Genomic DNA, 20882 nt, shown 5'->3' with positions numbered 1-20882 from the left:
TTAAGCTGCTTACAGCACTACATTTGCTCCAACACTAAAACACAACAGCAGTGCCCACTTAACACAACAGGCTGCACTTAATACTACAGCAGCACCAAAACAGAGGGTCTGAAAAAGACGAGTAAACCTAGCAGACAGCTCATACAAATACATAAACGTCAATGAGCGATGGAAGACGGAAAGAAGTTCAATAACATTTTAAATCCAAAGATCTGAACTGGGATGAGTGAATGATGAATAAGTGTAGTTTCTGACATATATTGTGACACAAATACAAATCTAAAGCATCCAGACTGTCTTTTAAAGCTACAACAAAAAAAATCACAACACTGTTTTTTTTTTGTTTGTTTTTTTTGTTAAATGTCTGCTGCCTGATTTTCACGGTAATTTTGAAACCTATGTTTATGTATTTCAGCTACTAGAAAAGCATGCTTGTAAACTGAAAGGCAAAGTCACACTGAAAATAAGAACACTAACTATACAAATAATGTAATGAGAGGAAAGCTACTGAAATCGTAACCTGCTGCGGTGGTTTAAACAAAACAGCACAAATAAATTCACAAGTCTATACTTGATAATAAAAATTCTGCAAAGTCTTTGCAAAGGATCAGAGCATGACACACGATGGGCCGGGTCAGCGAGCGTTTGTAACCCTGCGTTTCATATTGTTTAAAGCCATATATGGGCCAAATGCCACTTAAATGAAATCCTATTTTCTAGAACTAAAAACCTAACACAAAGCAAACAAATTCACCCTTCAAAGCAACAAAATGACAATTTGACAAAAAGGGTGATGGTTTCTGATGTCTGAGTTTTTATTTACTCCCCTTTTGTGCCAGGGAAACAAAGACATCATTATCAAAGCCCTTCCCATTATATTTGTATGAGCACAAATTCCATCACACAGATTTATGTGCATTTCAGAATAGCGTCTAATTTGTCTTCAACGGCTCGAGTCGGTGCTGATGTTTGATCAATAAAATGATGCTCTCGGAGTACTTATAACTCTATTTTCACCCTGACTTAAATTAAAACTGGATTTGCTTAATTAGCAGATCTTTTTAGGAAAACTTTGCAGATGTTTATTATCAGAGCTAACAGCTTTTAAGAACAACATATTTTACAACAGGTAAAAAAAAAAAAAAAAGACAAAAGTACAAACAGAAAACTAAACCATATCCGATGTTGCTGTTGACTTTACAAAAAAAAACAAACAAAAACTGTTAGTGTCAATCTGGAGGAATAACCCAAGATACCAAACAGGCATCAAGCATTTCCTGGGTTAGCAGGAAATGCCATATCTGCATGGGATTCCGTGGAAGTGCTGAGTTTGCATGAAGGCTCCTGATTACACACCCCCCCCCCCCCCCCCATCTACAATCAGCTGCTTTTTTTTTTTTTTTTTTTTTTTTTAAACTGTATTGACACAGACCACCCAGCTGTGGCCATTTCCTCCTGCCATTCTCTTAGCTCTGCTGTTGAGGCTGAAGCTTTATCTAAGCCTGGGCCCTCAGAGAGGGGTACAAGTGCCATTTATGGCCTTCAGTGATGCTGTCTTTAATCAATTAAATGACCATAGACACTCTTCCCCCATTCTGGCTCATTCTATCATCAGATTCAAATTTTAACACTGCTTGCAGAGCATACAATAAATAGGAGCAGAGGTTTGCGGCTGGACAGGGCAACCTACAAATCAATTCACTCCATTTTTCCTCCTTCCTCCTTTCCACTCCAGCCTTTCTGAGACTTAAGTCTTTCCTGCCTCTCTCCGGGGAAGCTCTCTGATCTTAACACACACATACACACACTTACTTTGTCACAAGGGGGGAAAGCTAATTGAAACCACTCTGCTCTCTCTACATTTTGCTTGTTTTTCATAAGAAGTGGTTCTTTACTTTCTTTATCATTTCCTGTCCCCTGTTATCTTCCTCCGCTCAAGTGTGTCTTCTCTCTTGGCTGACTGACAAGCAGGCTTCAGCAGTTGGGTTCCTTGTGTTTAGGCTTACTCTGGTTCAGCCCACTTTGGCCCAGCTGAGGAAAGAAGGGATGTCTCGCACAGGTACGTTACGGGTCAAAGCTTTGACACGGAGGTTACGGTCATCTGTGAGGAGTACCACTTCTCTCTGGAGCCTCACGGTGCCATCTGTTTTTGAAGCAGGAAGCCAGAGAGGAGTAAGAAATAAACACTTTTTAATGCATCTGCATGAATGTGAGGAAATATGAATGCACACATGGAGCAAATGGTAGGTTAATGCTACATACTTCTCTGATGAGGCATGAAATCTTTAGCCTTGTCTTTGCAGTAGTGAAGACAGCAGGACAGAATAATATCGTCATTGTTACCCTGAAAAGGAAGAGACCATTCATTAGGCAAAAAACAGTAGATTTAAGAAGCCAACCTTTGCTTTTAAGCAAAAGAAACAGGCTTTAATTTGTATTTAATTAATCTGGGTTTCTACCTGTTGCCCAGACATATCCTCGCTACGGAAGGCAATAGACTCAAGTTGATTTCCTCTGCTTGTTAAAGCTCTGAGGCACTGTTCTCTGGCTTCGAATCCTTTTTCTAAGAAAGCCACCGCCATCCGAGCGTTCTCCTGCACAGCCCTCACATGGGCCGCACTGACACTATAGTTGCGCCCTCCTGACTCCACTCCTCCACCAAAACTGTCCTGGCCTTTAGCCAAGCCATCCAACTCTGTAATCACTGACAGAGACAAAACAGACCATGTCATGAGCATACATAGGATTTCTACATGGAAACGCTGATGGATGTGGGATCCTCATCATTTTAAATGCCACTGAACTAAAAGCTAATCCTCCTCCACCTGCTTTTATTCATTTCCTCTTCTCTTTGTCTGTGTTTGTTATTCTTACCGATGAGTGGCACAACTATTATGTATGTTCCACACTGAAGGAGTTTCTTCAGCCCTGTCAAATGATCAATAAATCCATTTGTATCTGGAACCAGAAAGAGAGGCCTCACTTCAAGCTCCAACTGCCCACCCGTCTGCAGCACCTCCTGGAACACACACATTTATATTTTACATGACATTTAACTCTGCGACAACTTCAGACTCAACTATATTAGGACGTGAAAGCCTGTTTTACCTTTATTTTATCCCTTCGCTTTTGTTGCTGTGCCAGTTTATTGGCGAGGACATGGCGTCGTGCCTTGAGCTCTCTGATGTCATTCTCGCTGTCTCCGGCCTCCTCAACTTCCTCTTCCTCTGATGCAGAGAGAGAAGACACTGCCTCGAGTATGACATCATCTCCCTGTTAAACAGATGCAGACGATAATGAGACATTTTCTACCTCTTGTTTCAACAGCCTCTGGAAATTTTAACTCCAGTGTTTACATAAATTTAATATAGGTAAAAGCGTGAAAGGCAATCAGGCTCTCAGAAGAAAAAGACCAGAGGGAGAGAGTGAAGAAGTGGAAGGATTATTGGAGGATGCGTAGGAGAAGAAAGTCACCTCTTTTTCTGTTAGAGAATCCTGCCTGCTTCTTGTATCTGTTGAGTGGTTAGGTGCAGGAGGAGTTGCCACAGAGATATATTTGCCTCCCTTGAAAGCCAACAAAGGCTCTTCCTGTCCACACAAAGCCTCCAAAAAGTACTTCAGCACAGTAACTCTCTTACAATCTGCTGCTATAGCCTGAGGAAAGAAGTTTGGGGTTTATGCGCATGACAGAGAAGCAGATGATGAGCGTGAATACAAAGCCTGGCACTCAGTAGGTGACAGAAGACTAAACAGAGGAATATCCAATAAGTGAACTTAACTTAAGCGTTTAAGTTATGATGTAATGAAATACAACTCTCCTTTCCACTAACCATGTCAGTGTGTCCGTCTGTGTAACATGGCTCCTGTGGTGCAGCCAGCAACGGTACAAAACCAGCAAGCAGACGGTCTTCCTTCAACTGAAGCAGCATAAGCTCCTCATCCCCCTCTCCTTCTTCACTATCCACTTTGTACAGGGGTACTTCGCCATGGTCCACACGTGCCAGCAAGTTACACAGATCAGCCAGGCACTGCCAGACATTGGGGCTGCAACTTTAAAGAAAGGAGGAGAAAGGGATAAAATAAAAATGAATTAAAAAATTAAACAGTAAATTTAAAGAAACAGTAACTATTTGTGGTCCTAAAACTCACACTCACTGATCACTTTATTAGGTACATCAGGTACAAAATCTGAATTTTCTGGCTACTTTTTTGAAAATATTTAATCAGCCACTAACATGGCAGCACCTCATTGTATAGGGCAGAAATGCTGAAGATGACCTGCTGAAGTTCAAATGGGGGGGCGAGGAATAATAATAATAAGTATACTGTAAGTATAGTATACCGTGGTGGCAATAGGCATAGTATACTACCTGGTCATTATCACACTGTGAAAAGTAACTATATTGTTTAAAGAGTGGCAACAATTTAGAAACTAAATATATTTCCTGGTAGCCAGAAACATGACTTGGATGGCGATGTTCTGTTGTTGCTGGTGTATGAAAGTTAATAAGTATTATTAGGTCATCTAAGTGATGTGTTTACAACTTGTTTCTGCTGCTGCCAGGTGGAGAAAAAAACCCAAAAGTTTACTGTAGGTTAAAGTTCTCACTCTATACTGCATGGTGGTGGGTTCCACTGGTCTGGGTGTCCCAGCATCCAGTCAGACCAGACTTTGATGCTTGGCAGCATTTCCCTTAGTTCTAATGGGAAGGCAGAGACTCTCACAAGACCCTCCATCTCCTCCGCTTTACCCTCCTCCTCTCCATCTGTCATTGGGACTGGTTCTGAAAGAGAGTTTTTTGAACTGAAGTCTTCAATATCATACAAATAAAAACAATTGAAATTAACACTATGGGCAATTTCAGAAGTGGAAAAAAGTCCAAACATAAAATTTACAAAATGTTATCACAGCTGTAAAAATGAAGATGCATCTTCAATCAAGTGTAATGGTGCGACCCAAGTCCAACCAAAAGCAAACCACATCTCACTTTGTAGTCTACACTATTCACAAAAGGTTAAAGAAAAGCTTAGGATTTATAGTTTTCCAAAAGCATTTATCAGCGTAACTAAACTCGTTTTTTGTCTAAAGATAAGTAACAGACGAAGGGAGACAGGGCTGACTACATGTTTGAATGCTTTTACCTGCCAATTCTATAGTAGGCATTAGCAGATATATTATAGTACGTAACTGATCTGGTCAGTTAAGTAGGAGAGGGGGTTGTTAATCAGTTTCAGCTGCTTTGGTGGTCTTGAAATTAACAACAGGTGCACTAAAGTGGCAACAATGAGACAAGTCCCAAAAACAGGAATGGTTTTACAGGTGGAGACTGACATGTTTCCCTCCTCATCTTTTCTGACTGCTTTACATCAGTTTTGCATTTAGCTGGTCAGCGTCACTGCTGGATGCATGTGGCAATGCCTGGACCCTACAGATGTTGCAAAGTTAAGTCCAGCTCCTCCAAGACGGTACTACATTACACAGACTTCCCAGGTTTGCCTCGTCTCCCAGCACAGTCTCAAGAAAGCAGACAGGCTGTTACTCTAGGAGAGCTGGACAGGGCTGTGGAAGGTCCTTAACTCATCAGCAGGATCGGTGTCTGCTCTTTTGTGCAAGGAGGAACAAGATGAGCACTACCAGAGCTACAAAACTACTTCAAGAAGACCACTAGTGTGAAAGTTTCTGATTGTCTGGTCAGAGACAGACTTCACGGGGGTGGCCTGAGGTCTTGATTTCATCTAGTAGGCCCTGTGCTCACTGCCTGGCATTATGACGTTCAATTGGCATTTGCCACAGAATACCAAAATTGGCAGATCCACCACTGGCACCCTGTGCTTTTCACAGGTTCACCCTGAGCACATGTGACAGCCCTTACACTGGTGCAGTGGGTCCTGTGTTCCTCCTGGTGCATGAAAATGCCTGGCCTTATGTGGTGAGAGCATGCAGGCAGTTCCTGGAGGATGAAGGAATTAAGACCACTGACTGGGGCCCCTCATTCTTGGCTGCCCTAAATCCAATTGAACACCTCTAGGACATCATGTTTAAGTCTGTCCAATGCTCCCAGGCTGCACCTCAGACTGTCTAAGAGCTCAGTGATGCCCTGCTCCAGATCTAGAAGGAGATCCGCCAGAGGACCATCCATACTCTCATTAGGAGCATTTCCCAACATCTCATCATGCAGTTATAGAAGCATGTGGGGGCCATAAAAACCTGTTTTTATGGCCCCCAGAGAGAACCAGAATTCCATTTGAGTTTCTGCACATCATTTTTTTCACCTTGATTTTTAGGGTCTTTGAATTCAGTTATCTGCAGGTTGACAATTTTCATTTCCATCAAACAATGTGATCTGATGCGTTTTCAAAATTGCTTCTTTAATTTATTTGAACAGTTTATGATATGAATATTGTGGCTGAACTGTAAGAAAGAAATGCTGTTGATCAAAAGCTTGATGTGTAAAGCATCAATACCTGCAGGAATTTCTTGAAGAAGTTCTGTGCAGCGCTGCACCAGCAGTGCAAACATACCGAGACCCAGGGCAGTGCTCTGCTCTTGTAAAACAGATCGCACTTCTCCTTCTTCACCTGAAAGACAGAATTTCAAACAGTCGTTTATCACTGCCTTGTGTGAAACCACGGCTTGGGTCTACATATATTTGAGTTGGAAAAGAACTCCATGCTCAGTTGCATAACAAAAGACCTGAATTGAAAAGATTAGAATCAAAGTATGTTAAAATCAGTTAGAAGCAGTCTGCAGTGGTCACTAAACTTAATCGTGTTCAAACATGCCAACATATTAATAAATGGAGTCAAATTTTACAGCAAATAAAGTCCATGTTAAAAGCTTCATGAAAACTATTTTTACCAGCCATTTCTGATAATGCTGCAAATAAACCTCCAGTGTTACTACCACAAACAACTTGACATTTGAAAATGATGATTATCATTATCATCATCATTATCATTAGGTTGAGCACAATATTACCTTTGCTGTTGGCATTGTGTATGGCGAACATATTAATGGTGATGATCTGCAGCATGTGTGTACTTCCCAGCATGTGTGGACCGTGTTGGAGCAACGTCCTGAATTCCTGCAGAACATGGGTCGCAGCTCCAAGAAACGTTTCCATGCTACACAGATAAGACACACATTTCCAATGATATGTCACTGGCACAGAGGCAAACAGAAAAATACAGTTTTCAGTATGTAGTAGTCTCGGAGTCGATATGCTTTTGTAAGCTCACGGAGCTATTCAGTCAAAATAGAAACGTGGCTACATTAGGATGTACTACATGTGCTCGCTCACATTAATACTTTATAGAGATCGAAAATGTGACGTCATTTCCGGGGTAAAACCGCAAAGGATTGTAGGTACGAGTGGCAAGCAGTACTAGAGCACGCAGGCTTTCACAAGAAAACAGTCACACAGCGATAAAAAGAAACAAAGAACGGCAAGAAGCTGTTGTACTATTAACTGCAATAGCCGGTCACATGACAGCCACGGGAAGCCGACGGGTAAAGAGATAGTTTTTTATCGGATTTCGTCATGGAAGAGAAATTGTTCAAGCCGTGTTTCCGAAGTAACAAAGAGCTGATGGATGGCCTGGATTGCAGTCATTTGAAGACCAAATATAACGTCCCAGAAAACTCCAGCTCACATGTTAGTCTGCTCCAAACATTTCCACAAAGGTAAGTCTTCTGTTGTAGTTATTACGTAATTTATCATAACATAATTGTTCATGTAGGTTACAAATAAGTCTTATATTTATTTGAATTGAATTCGTTGCGCTAAGCTGCTTTGTTCACTGTGGCTTTGCGGGCTAATGTTTGTTGTGTTTTGTAGGAAAACCAGCCTACAAAATGCTGGAATGCGATCCAGACAGATGTTGTTTTGCAATGTTTTGTGTTGTTTTGTTTTTGTATTGTTGATTTGTTTTTTACCAAAGCAGCTAATAAAGCATAATGGAATACAACTTTGCCTCTTTCTTGTAAGTGGCTATAATAGAATGAAACAATAATGCCAGTTATAAATGAAGACAATACATTGAAAAAATTAAGTGTTTCGTAATTCAATTTCTATTAGATCTGAAAATGTTGTGTAATACTACAACCTGAAACAATAAATAGATTGCGTTGGCCTGTACAGGAGATAAAGAAGAAAAAAATTAAAAACAGCTGTGAAATGGAATAGTCCAAATCACCAAAGTAAACTGGACCTTGGGCTTGTTGCAGGGGTCTGAAGTTACTAAACATTTTGTGAGTGTATCTACTCACACTTAGGACCATATAATAATAAATATGTGCGTGATGGAAGCTGGGCAGCTCCGTCGTTCTGTACATAACTGTTTTTGGGGCAAATAAAATTAAAGTAGGGATTAAAACCGCAGAATGAATGATTATCGGTGCAGGAAATGCTAGCGTTTGATGCAGTGTTTTGATTTTGGTGCCACTCTTACCCACAATGTAATGCGCGAAAGTCACGTGGTCTGTCGATCTGTATTTTAACGCTGTGCTGTCACAACACCCAACATTCTCCACACACCAAGTCACATTATTATATTGACGACTCTTTCCACTGTTATACTGACCCACTTTAATGTCATCTGACATCTGCACTGCTTGCCTGCACTCAGTTTATGTTGGATTTCTTGTATTTGAGGCATCTCATTTAGTAGACACTTTACTATATTCTATTTATATTATGTATTTGACATTCTGGCTGCTATAACAGAGGAATTTCTCAATATCTGGTCTAAATAAATTATTTTATTTTATGCAGACACCTGAGGCTTTGAGTGTGAAAACATGTGAACTGATGTATTTCAGTAATAATTGTTTTATAATGGCACACACAGCTCTGACTTCTTCAGCCGCTGCCAAAGGCAGCAGCTACATCCTGGTTCTCAAAACAGAAACCATTATAGCATAATGGGAATTATCCAATTTATTGCTCAGATCAAGAGAGCCATTAGCATTATTGCATTATTCCATAATAGTGCTCACCCGCTGATATAGTTCTATTTTCAGAAATCATCTAAATATGCAGTTTTCATATTATTACGAAATAATGTTAAATCATTTAATTTGCTACAAACACTACCTTTTTGTTTATTTCGTAATAATATAATGTTAATGAGGCAGCAGGTAGAGTGCACTTAGTGCACTGCAGTCAATTTAGTTAATCTAATATATTGTTGATTAATTTAGTTAACCTACAAAACACGCAGATTGATCTTCTGGTTAAAGCCTAGGCAAGCACATTTTCTTGGGCTAGCCTCAGTGCTATTTTTCATCATCATCATCATAAAACACAGTCAGTCTATGAAGTTAAGAGCTGAAAGACTCACCCCACTTTAGTGAAGAGCTTCCCATGAGCATGCAGGAAACTCAGAATGAATCTCTTATTGAGCTGTAGAGAAAAAAAAACAGAAAAAAGACCAGGCCAAAACAGAAAGGGGGAAAGGATTACTAATGTTCGTGCAAAAGTTTTATTTAGTCACTAATCCACAGGTGCAACACATTGCAAGAAAACATGTTTTCATCCAGAGACGACGCACATTTTGAAATGACGTCAACATTTAAGTGCGCTTGGTATTTTGAACAATAGGGTTAGGAAGAAATGGGACTAAGAGACAGCAAAGAGGATACATATGCCTCTCAACAGTGTCCACTGACAAATAATAGACCAAAATAGGCCAAAAAATAAAATAAAATGGGAACAGAAAAAGGCTGCTCCTGTTCTTCTGTCGCTACAGCCAATATATCATAATATAAATGATACTGGAATGTAGGTGTGTAATAAATTATAACAGCATATTTTTTGCTGTGTAATATTAAATTGTAAATGAAATCAGAGCTTCATCATCCTTGCAGTTACAGGGAGTTTGTCAGTACCTACATCAGCTGACTAGGCAGCATCAGCATAATAGCCCAGGTTTTACACTGTAAATAATGTAGAAAAAGCAGATAGTGTCTTTATCTTTTCTGTGTGCCACTGCATATATACATAAGGGTTGGGTGATTTGTAAAAGTTTTACAAATTTGGGAAAAAAGTGCTTGGAGTCCAGCTACTCAATACTGTTCCTGCAGCCAAAGACAGTACTGGAGCCGCTGCTGCTCTTATGAGATGCTCATAATATGCTTTTATAGACCCAGTTTAATCTACTGTACTCTCTCAGCTAGCACTGTGATAAATGATGAAATAGCAATACTCTGTCTATACCAATTTCAATTAATAAATAATGGTGCTTCACTGTGAGCAAAAAATGTAAATAAAAATAAAAACAGTAAAGAGGTTTAAAGACATTACTCAATGCAGGCAGGGAAATGAAAATGAAATGAAAATATGAGTCGACTGAATGACAGCCTAGGGGGAAAACGAAAAAATGATGACAGAGGGAATAAATAAGCACCAAAACAAATTCATATAGACTGTATGAGAGGAAATAAATTAGAGGAAAAACTACATCGGATTACAAATAAAACCTTATTGGAGATGTCTGCAGACACAGTGTTATTTTTTCAAGGAACCCAAAGTCTGGCTGCTGTGCAAATTTAAAAAAAAAAAAAAGTATGCAGAGGAAAAACAGAGGACTCTGAGCTGATATGTATTAAGGAATAGACACAGAGACTTACATCAGCAACGCTGAGACTGCCCAGCTCTCCATCTTGTTCAGAATCTCTGCTGGACTCACTACCTCCTCTCTGAGAGGAAGGTGCTGCTGCCTGTCCACTGGGGCGAATCCAGATCTCCACACGTGCTCCTTCCTCCCTTCTTCCTCTTCCTCTCACTGCTGGACCCCTGGAGCCTCCTTCATGCTCCTGCCTCCTCCTTCGCTCAAGCTGCTCTGCCTACAAAAAAGATAAAAACAGTCTGTCAACACGAAACACTTGCTGTGCCTTAAGTCCTAATTTTTCTCATAAAGCAATTTATTAAGCAAATTTATTGTAGGGTCTATTAGGCGAGGTGAGAAAACACCCTGTGGCAATCACTGGCATTATAATTATGCATGAATCCCTACTGGCTAGACAGTTCTTCTCAAATTAAGTTCTTGAGATCTTACTTGATGTGATCTCAAGTGTTTTCTGTTGTAGAAATCTGACAAAAGTTAATGTCCATGAAACGTGTATCTGACCTTACGCTTGGCTTCCTCAAAAAGACTCATGAGGCTCTCCTTTGCAGTCAGAATGGGATTGGAAGCTGCCAAGCTACGCATATAATAACACACGGCATCTAACTTCCGCTTCTGTAGGTTAGAAATGGAGAAGACATAAATAAGAAGAGGGAGGTAACACACACACATACGTTCAAAACACAGTTATATTTTCCCCATTTTCAGGGACATGCAAACAGACGTACAGTCACTAAAAGCCAAATCCAGTTACTTAATTCAAACTGTAACATTTCTACCCTTAGGAGTCCTGAACCTAAGTACAGCAATGCATTTTCCATTATTAGGGTACTGTGCTTTACAATTTGAAATACTACATTACAACAGGTCTCATTTTTAACCCAAGGGCATCAAGACCGAGAGAACTCTGTGGGAGATACAGAAGTAGCCAAAGGTTTAGGGTTTCAGAAATGATCAAATACAGAGGCCTGCCTTCCAATGAGTTTAGATTCAGCTGGTTGAATATGAAGGCATGTAACACCAAATGTATCAAATTTGATACACAAGTTTTTGAGACATCTACATCATCAGTATGATTTTATAACTAACCGCCTTATGTGTTTTTGTTTAATATAAACAGCTCCACTGGTTTCTTTTTTTTACCTTGCAAACTGAAACCTTGTCTTTCTGCTTCAGATACATACTGGGGGGTTGGACATTGGATAAATCCTCTAAGCCAGGGGTGTCCAATTGGCCCACAAGAAATTTTATAAATAGAATAGAATATGGCCCGCACTTCAACTTTTGCTTGAGTGTATTGCACGTCTTAGGTTTAACACCAGGGGGAGCTACTGTTGATTAAGCCAGTTGCTCCACCAAAAAGGACAATCACAGAAGAAATTTACCCCAAGTTACTAAACATGGCAGAACCAAAAAAGCAAAAGGTAGGAAGTGAGAGCAGAAAATTTCAGACACGGTGGGAGAGTGAATATTTCTTCAAAGAATTCAAGGGGAAGTGTGTCTGTTTGATCTGCACTGAAACTGTGGCAATTATGAAAGAGTATAATGTACGACGTCATTATGAAACCAAACATCAGGCCTATGCGTCCTACACTGGTGCTGAGCAAGAGCAGAAAGTAAAGCAAATGGTAGCTCTCCTGCAGGGTCAGCAACAGTATTTTTTTCGCGCTCAAGAAGTCCAGGAAAAGGCTACAATAGCCAGCTATGAGGTTGCCCAACTCATCACAAGACATGGCAAGCCTTTTTCAGATGGAGACCTCATAAAACATGGCCTCGTTAAAGTCGCTGAAATAATGTGCCCGGAAAAAGTGCAGGACTTCAACAGCGTCAGCATGTCCAGAATACAATTGTGCGATGCATTGAAGACTTGTCAGCCAACACTAAACTGCAGCTGTCTGATAAAGTTTGTGCCTTTGATTTTTACTCCATCGCATGCAATGAGAGCACTGATGCCACAGACACCGCACAGCTGCTAATTTTTTTGCAGGGAGTTTACAAGAACTTTGGAGTTACAGAGGAGCTGCTCGATCTTAAGAGTCTAAAAGGCACAACAACGGGTATGAATATTTTTGAAGCTGTGTCAGACTCAATTGACAAAATGAGACTTAAATGGGACAATGGGAGTTATAACAGACGGGGCTCCAGCTATGGCAGGTGCACACAAAGGAATGGCGTCTATGATGATCCAGACCTGGCTACCAGCCATCCTTCGGTCCAAAGTGCAGCATCACTGCTCCTACTGAGTGCAATGGCGTTCCCACTTAAGGTGAGTAAAAAATATATTCCACAGTACCCGTGTGTTAATAAGCATGCATGTGCAAGTACACATGCTTCTAATATCAATAATGCTCATCAATTCTGTCACTACCCTGCTTTTGCGCACCACTTTCTTATATGCATTTTTCTTGTTAACACAGAGTACACACCGCTGTGCACAGCGCACACACTGCACACGCAAAGTCAGCTGATCTCATCTGATGCAGATTTGCTCCTTGATCAAGTGACATTTGTCTGGATTTTTGGGACAAGGGGCGTCGGATGAGCACCGCAGCTGGATGGCCCGATTTACATACCCAGCGCAGCTGATACTCACCAGAATAATTTACTAAAATTATATGAACTCCTGTAATTAAGTCCAGTTCAATCTGTTAATGTTGATAACCCTTTCAAACGAACGTTAATAGGTGTGTTGCTAAGCCTAATAACTTTAATAACAAGTTTGAAATGTACCCGTCCCATTTTCCCCTTTATTGTTTTTTCTCTGTACTGTAAATATTCTGTCTAAGAAGAAATCTGAGGCTGCTGTTCTGAGAATGAGCTACCAAAGCTTTTTCTGAATAAATCAATAAAGATCCATTTATGGAAAGCTGTGATGAAGGCAGTTTTGTCTTTAATTATATTCAACAATATAACATATTTGACCACTTTTAATTGATTTTTCTAACTTTAATACACTAAGGTTAAGGCCATATACCTAATTTCTAGTAAGTGACCCAGCCCCTCCTATATTTTTATGTATGTGGCCCTCAGTGAAAAAAGTTTGGACACCCCTGCTCTAAGCGTTTAGTCATTAATTTTTTTCCCTTTGATCCTTGACAAGTAAAGATCAAGGCCTACATCATAGAGAACATTTTTGACTTGCTATGCAGTTATAAATGGTTTCAATTTGGACATTGTATTAAAAGGAATAACTCTCAAACACCATTCTTTCAATATTGCATCAACCTACAAGAGTTGCATCTGAACTTGAAACTTTCCTGTAGGATAAATTAGTTAGGATTAGGACCACTTCAAAATGAATGTGCCAAAGCACGGAGCTATGAGAATAAAAAAGTGAAGTTTCTCAATACTTAAGAGTCTGATCTGTATCACTTACTGTATAAACAGCCAGCAGAGCCAGCTGGTTGTAGGGGCGTCCATTTTTGGGGGCAATCTGCTGGGCCTTCAGATACCAGCTGTGGAAAAGTAAACAAGTAGTCATGACACATCAATAAAGAGACAAACATTTTCAGTTTCTACCTTAAAAGTTTAAGTAATCTGTCACATATAGGTAAAAAGTTATGTCTTTAGCATATAATAACTAAAACATCTAAAGAAGTCAAAGTTTCAAAGTAAAGTGACCAGTCCAGAACTGTAGGAGTGCATATGTGGGAGAAACAATGGAAATGATCAGCCACTTGCACTGCATGAAAACGGGTATAAAACATCTGTACTGCTTAAAAAAAGAAATAGAAATGGTAGTTGTGACTCCTCATTCGTTAATTCAGGAGTTGTCAGATTTTTAAAATATCAGTCTACTCACTTGTTCAAACTCAAATTTGAATATCAAGACACATCCCACACTCTTGAATGTTTGTCAGAAATTTTACAATGCCAAGAGAAATCTCAAATTCAAGCCTACCTGCGAGCCTTGCCATAGTTGGCAGAGTCACTGGCTTGTTCCCGATAACGTGCTATGTCACCCTGACAAATCATACAGCGCTGAGCACTAATGAGTGCATACTTCACCTGAAAAAAATGTATTCGCTACATAAAAAAAAAATTAAGAAATTGTCGCAACATTTGTTGTAACATGGAAATCGGGTGACTTTTCAAAGCCGCTTACTGGATGTTTTCATGTACAATGGAAACTCATTCACTACATTTTGAACATTTAGTATTCAGTACAACATTGAACATGTTACAGAAGCAAAAAAGCTAAAAGGAATGGTTCCCTACCGTTTTGCGTAATGGACGAGCCCTGATAGCCATGCCATCCATATAATCCTCTAACTTAAATTGGTATACTGTCTGAAGCTTCTGAAGTAGTGCGTCAAAGAATAATTCGCCCTGTAAAACACAAAAGAATAAAAAAATATTATAAAAATTAGAAGGACTTTTCCCCTTAATTATGAAATCAAACTCAACTCCCTACCCAAGAGTCATAAAGTCCTGCAAAGGAAGTAAAAGTTTAACAAGACTTTATATTTATTATTAATTTATTCTTCTCTGTTAAAAGTACATGAATTACTTCTCTAAAATGGATTTGGAAAAAAAATTTGTCCCTGATTTAGGCAACAAATACAATTTGCATCATCTAGTGATACACAGACTAATTTTGGGTTACGAATGAACCCATAATCTAAACCATACAGGCAGAAAAGTGCCCAAGTGATTGTTAGATATGTTTCTTGGGAAACCTTTTCCTATGTAAATTTCCAACACGTTCCTTACCTCATCAAGCAGTGTAAGGAGCTTGTTTCTGATATGAGGGGCATTGTCATAGGTGGGCTCTTTGAGTAGCTGCCGGAAGCGCTCTATGACCTGGTAAAAGACATTCTTCCACAAAGCCTGATCCACGTTCTGAGAGTCTGAGAACTCGATGTCTGTCAGGATGACCTGCTCATATATCCCCAGAAGGTCCGCTCTTTAAAATGGAAGGAAACAACATGATAGTGCTTTTTCAACTAGATTACTGGCTCACTTGTCACCGAGACAAATAACTGGCATTAGGACAACAAACCACAAAAACACAGAAAAATGTCTAGCTTTGTCCCTGAATGCTCACCTGAGCTGGGCCATGCGATCCAGTCCATCAGCACTCACTCTATCCCGGGAGAGCAGATTACTGAGCTGAAGCTCCTGTGCATCTGCAGCCCTCAGCAGTCTTCCCAGCTCCCCTCTGGTGTGTTGCTCTGCCTCTTCAAATGTTACACTGCCTCCTGCACCCGGGAGGGAATAACCTGATCCCCTGTAATTACTGCAGAACTGACCCACACCAGGGCTTGGATACATGCTATTAGTGTAAGCCATTTGGTAGGGTCCCATATGATAAGGAAATGGATAGCGCTGGTTGGTGTTAGGATTATGTGGGCCACTGGTGGGCACAGGGTAGCAATACGGGTTGTCTGAGTTTTGGAATTTGTAGTAGGCCATGGCAGAAGCCTGCTGGGGTCGAAAGCGCTCACCCTGCGTGACTGGAGGGCTGCCTGCTACCTCATCATCTGTGTCCAGAAAATGAAGCTGTCCATATCCTGTACCTGTCTGAAGATATACAGACTGCTGAAGAGATGAATGCTGTGAGGACTGATTGCTGGTAAGAGCAGGTTTTTGGTCTGGGTTATTTGGATCCCAGAGTCGCCTTGCTCCTCCTCCTCGACCTCCTCTACTCCTGCCAGCTGCACCACCTCTAATTCCACCAAAAAGAAGCCTTTGCCCCACTTCAGGTGAATTAGAGATATCTGTCCGGGCTGGAAGTACCAGGATGCCCCCACCTCGGCCACGAGGAACGGGGCCCTCCTTGCGATGTTGTGCATCCCCACTATGTGATGAGGTGTCCGACTGTTTTTCCAAAGACACCCTGAGGATTCCCCGACCCCCACATTTGTTTCCTTTTTGTCTGTTTCGTTCGCCTCTCTGTCTCTCTCTACTTAACTGGCCCTCACCACCTCTTCTCTTCCTCCTCCTATCGTCTGCTCTGTCACTCATCTCACTTCCTTCCAGTGATTCTGTAGAGGATTCCTCATTTGTTGTCCAACTTTTTAAATGATGCCTTTGTCCTTCTCCACCAACAATAGCCCCCTTTTTATTGTTGCCTCTAGAATGTGACCACTTTGTACTCTCCACATCCTTTCCTAGTCCAGGATAATCCAGGCTGGTCACACTACTTGCTGAGCTACTGCTGTAAGTTCGATTACGTGAGCGCCGAATATCTGATTTGGAATAGCGTTTCGAGGTTGGTGTTGTGACATTTGCATTGGATCGATTTCTGTTTACGTTTTTTTCTGTCTTGGCATCTCTCTCAGCATCTCTGGATCTGCTGTTGTTGGTTTCGCCACTTCGGTTTTCTCTGCGGTTCTCTCTTCCTTTATTTTGGTGTGTTTGCTTTGCTTTATCCATTTTCTCGACATCTGCTTCTACAGCTCTCTTGTCTTTTTCCCTCTCAGTATTCCTTTGATTATGCTTACCCTGATCACCTGCTTCATCTTCTTTTCTGGAGTCCTGAGTCTTTTCCACGCCTCTCCTCCTTCGGTTTCCCCTTTCTCTCTTCTTCTCTGACTTTTCTTCCTCATCTTTGGTTCCTGACCCTTGACCTAGCCTTTTCCTGTCAGTTGGTTCCCTTCCCTTGCAACTTAGTTCTCCAGCATCTTGACTTGTATATTCAACTTTATCCTTTTCTTGTATGTTGAGATTTTCAACTTTGCTAGTAATTTTCTCCACTGAAGCATCAACGGGTATTTCAGGTGTTTCCACGTCTTGGCTTCCTTGCTTTCTACTTGCCTCACTAGAAGTAAACACCTTTGCACTCTCTTGTGTGCCTTTTACTCTTTTATCTTTTCCACCCTGCTTCTGTATAGAGGTTTTTATGTCCACTCCACTTTCCCTCGTACTTTGCTGAGATTCTGGCTCGGTTTTTTGCTCTTGCTTTCTAGGAGGAGGCTTATCCTGTTCTCTTCCAGCCCCACTGTCCTTCCCTTGAATGTTTCTTCTACTCCCAGGTTGATAAAATTCTCTGTCTGGTTTTCGGGTTTTCTTTGCTGGCTTAGCTGCTCCTACAGGTTCTTGATGTTCATTTTCCTTTTCAACAAACAATTTTTCATCATTTGTATCTGATTTATTTTGCGCATGTCTCCCTTTTCTGCAGTTCTGACTGTTACCACCATCGCCTCTCATCCTGTCTTCATCCTTTTTATTGGTACCTGTCCCACTGTCTGTCCACCCTTGTCTCTCCAAAGGTGTCTCCCCAGACACAGCCTTTTTTTCACTCTGGGATGGCTGATCATGCTCATGCGATTCGGCAGCTAGGGGCTCACTTTGACCAGTTTCTCCCTCACTGTCATGGTTACGTCGTCCATGTCCAGGAACTGGCTGGTAGCGTTGCAGATCAGGACGCTTTCCTTCACGCCTTCTGTGCTGCTTGTGTGTGTGATGCTCCTGTTGTTCCTCTGCAGAAAGAACAAATTAAGTTTATATTTAATGGACTGTAATCCACTGTAATGGTAATAATCCAAAGAAGCATTTAAGTCCTACAAAACCCAGAACTAATGTAGTGTGTGACATTATAAAAGATGTCAAACTAATGGGTCAGTACACCATAAACGTGAGGAAGGTCTCTCTGGCTTTTTAGTCCAGTCGGCCCCGTATGAAAAGTACTACTTGTTATCAGATACATCGACTCCGATATGAACTTTTACAATTTCCTTTGTCAGCTAATTTTTAACCACAAAGTTTAACTTACAGGCTGATCCAAGGACTATTAAGTCAAGTGCAGTTGGCCATGTTAGTCCCATCCTCCTCCTAGTACCATTTAGCAACTCTATCCTGAAATACGGTGGTTTTTAGAGCTTGCTTATATTGGACATATTAACTGTTTTAAAGCACGCAAACTTCTTTTGTACATCCTGTATACAAACTCACGTGAGGCATTCATCACCCAGGCCAAAGGACTGATCAGTGACCAACTGGCAACCTCCAGTCGTATTTTCCTGACTGGTTTTTAAACAGGATCCTGAAAGTTGCTGGACCAAAAACCTCACTGTGACTGCTCAGGTATCTAGCACCGTGCCAATAGCTTGTCTCAGAGTTTTATTTTCACCTTTTGAAAAATACTGGTTGCAGAGTTAAGACACAAGTTTTATTTTATTTTTTCCCTACTGCTTGGTGAGTACTTTGTGTTTGCAGACAAGCTGGCATTTTCAATGCAAACTACTGGTGACCGCAGCAAACTGCAAGCAAACAAAGCAATCTCCAGGACTTCTTTCGTGAACCATCTTATACATTTCCATGACTAATTTCTAGCCACTTCCAGCAACCACTTGGAAATACACTTTTTTTTCACCCCCTCACAAACAGCGGCTGCCACATGGTCGCTGACCAGCTTGTTTCAGAGAGGATATATGTTATCCCAAAACTAACTAAATATCTACTGAAAACAAAACAAACCTTTTTACCAAGAAGCCTTTAATGCAAACTTCTCCCACTAGCTCTTTAACCACAGACTAACCTCAAACTCTCTCTAGCCCTGCCTGTTCTAGTTAATATTTCACTTATAACAGGAAACCATTATCAGTTAAAGGTTTTTTTTTTCTATGAACATATTGTAAAGCACTGATATGTTTAGTTTTGAGGTTTCTTTTCGTTTAGTGATGCACCACTTGTTAAATTCTGCGCAGATAAAACATTTAAGAAACAATTTATCCACTTTTTTGTTAGTTTATTTATAGATAGAGTAGCGGCCTGTCCTGGGTGTATCCAGTCTCTCGCCCTGTGACAGCCAAGATAGGCTCCAGCCCAACCGCAACACTGAACTTGATAAGCGAAAACAAATAGATGGATGGCTATTTTGTTTTTCTGCATACTGTACTTGTTTTTTCCTCGGGAAATAAGTACACTTGTATTATGTCAAAAATAATTAAACGTCGCTTAGATTTTCAACATTTAAATGTTGCGCAAAATAAAGTAAATGTTGTCTTCTTGCTAACAGGCTGATGTCGGCCGATATCATGGTGATCATGTAAGTTTCACACACAGCCACCTGCTCATAGCGTTTATCAAACAGAATCCGCCTTGCAGGAATGAGCGGAAATGACCAGGTACAGATAAATCCACAAAACTTCCCACAAAACTAAGAATCCCGCATCACCCTTTTGACGTCTTTCTTAATAGCTGCAATGTGCAAGTTTAAAGTTTACGGTTGGAAGAGTTGGCGAATTATGTAACATTAACTATCGTTTAACTTAACCGCAACGGGAGTCTAGCATTCTCGTTTAAAAATTTAAAAAAAAAAAACCCGCGTAGTGTACTTTAAATGCAGATATTACGCGTAAGAAAGAGCTGATTAAATGTTTAAAGTAGAAATACTAAATCGTGACAAGACTATGACGAGCGTTTTGTAGAGGGGGCGTTTAAAACAGGCAGCGCGGGACTATGGAGTGGACAGGCACACGGCTAGCTAGCTAACAACATTAGCTAGATACAAACTTGGTAACTCCCGTCGGTCACTTTCAGATAACTTGGGATACTTTTTCGCTTGAATTTCAAGACTCTTTCAGCAATTTGTTCTTTACACGTATCCGATTAACTTATTCTCACCTTTGTGACACTCAGTAACGCTGACTGAATTCGACGCTTCAGCTCGGAGTTCCGCAGCTGAGATTCGCACTCTATCCAGTTCCGCCGCCATCTTTGCTTTCACTCGAACAAACACAACAAATACGGTGGCCCCGCTGGTTCAAATATCTTAACCGGGTGACGTTGCAGCTAGCAGTACTATTCCTTCACAGTGACATCAACCCGTGCATAGTTTTAATCAAGCAATGAAACGAATAACAAAATTTTCGATATATATATATTTTCGAATATATATATATATATACTTTTTTTTTTTACATAATTTGTGGTTCTAAATTTTTAAAAAATCAGTCAGGCAGTTTCATTACTGTATTAACTTAAGTCACTTACCAACAATCTGTATAAAAACACATTTGATACATGACATAAACACATTTAAACCATTAATTTGTGGTTGCTTGCTTTAAAATATAATGTAACATACACATATGGTTTATGTATAAATATACCATATATATACATAAACCATATAAGATGTGCCTTTTATAGTGAAAATCCTTTTATTATATGATAGATAGATAGATAGATAGATAGATAGATAGATAGATAGATTCATCACATTTTTAAAGAAGTCATTCTGATGTAAATTTTACGTAGGCATTGACCTACATGTGAGGCCTGTGTGGAAGAGACAGGTCAACAAGTTA

General features: G+C 40.4%; 1 protein-coding gene across 2 annotated transcripts; it reads right to left on the bottom strand.

Annotated features, from left to right (window-relative positions):
- Positions 1-1372: 1372 nt before the first annotated feature.
- Positions 1373-20292, bottom strand: smg6 (SMG6 nonsense mediated mRNA decay factor). Of its 2 annotated transcripts, none has more exons than XM_006808665.2 (19): positions 20197-20292; positions 15674-18050; positions 15340-15532; positions 14845-14955; positions 14528-14652; positions 14003-14081; positions 11131-11241; positions 10631-10846; positions 9343-9404; positions 6980-7125; positions 6466-6579; positions 4610-4784; positions 3831-4050; positions 3475-3654; positions 3109-3273; positions 2875-3019; positions 2460-2704; positions 2263-2344; positions 1373-2143 (listed from the first exon to the last, which is right to left on the bottom strand). In XM_006808665.2, the coding sequence occupies exons 1-19, from the start codon at positions 20285-20287 to the stop codon at positions 2013-2015; spliced, it is 4968 nt and encodes a 1655-aa protein (XP_006808728.2). In that variant the 5' UTR covers positions 20288-20292; the 3' UTR covers positions 1373-2012. The 2 variants fall into 2 exon arrangements, with proteins under 2 accessions (XP_006808728.2, XP_006808729.2); XM_006808666.2 differs by having other exon boundaries at positions 14528-14634.
- Between the last annotated feature and the right edge of the window lie 590 nt (positions 20293-20882).

The sequence above is a fragment of the Neolamprologus brichardi genome, chromosome 10 (assembly GCF_056152115.1).
Source record: "Neolamprologus brichardi isolate AB-2024 chromosome 10, ASM5615211v1, whole genome shotgun sequence".
Taxonomy (NCBI): Eukaryota; Metazoa; Chordata; class Actinopteri; order Cichliformes; family Cichlidae; genus Neolamprologus; species Neolamprologus brichardi.
The sequence above is the reverse complement of the archived record's forward strand: the minus strand, read 5'-3'. Positions and strand labels throughout refer to the sequence as shown.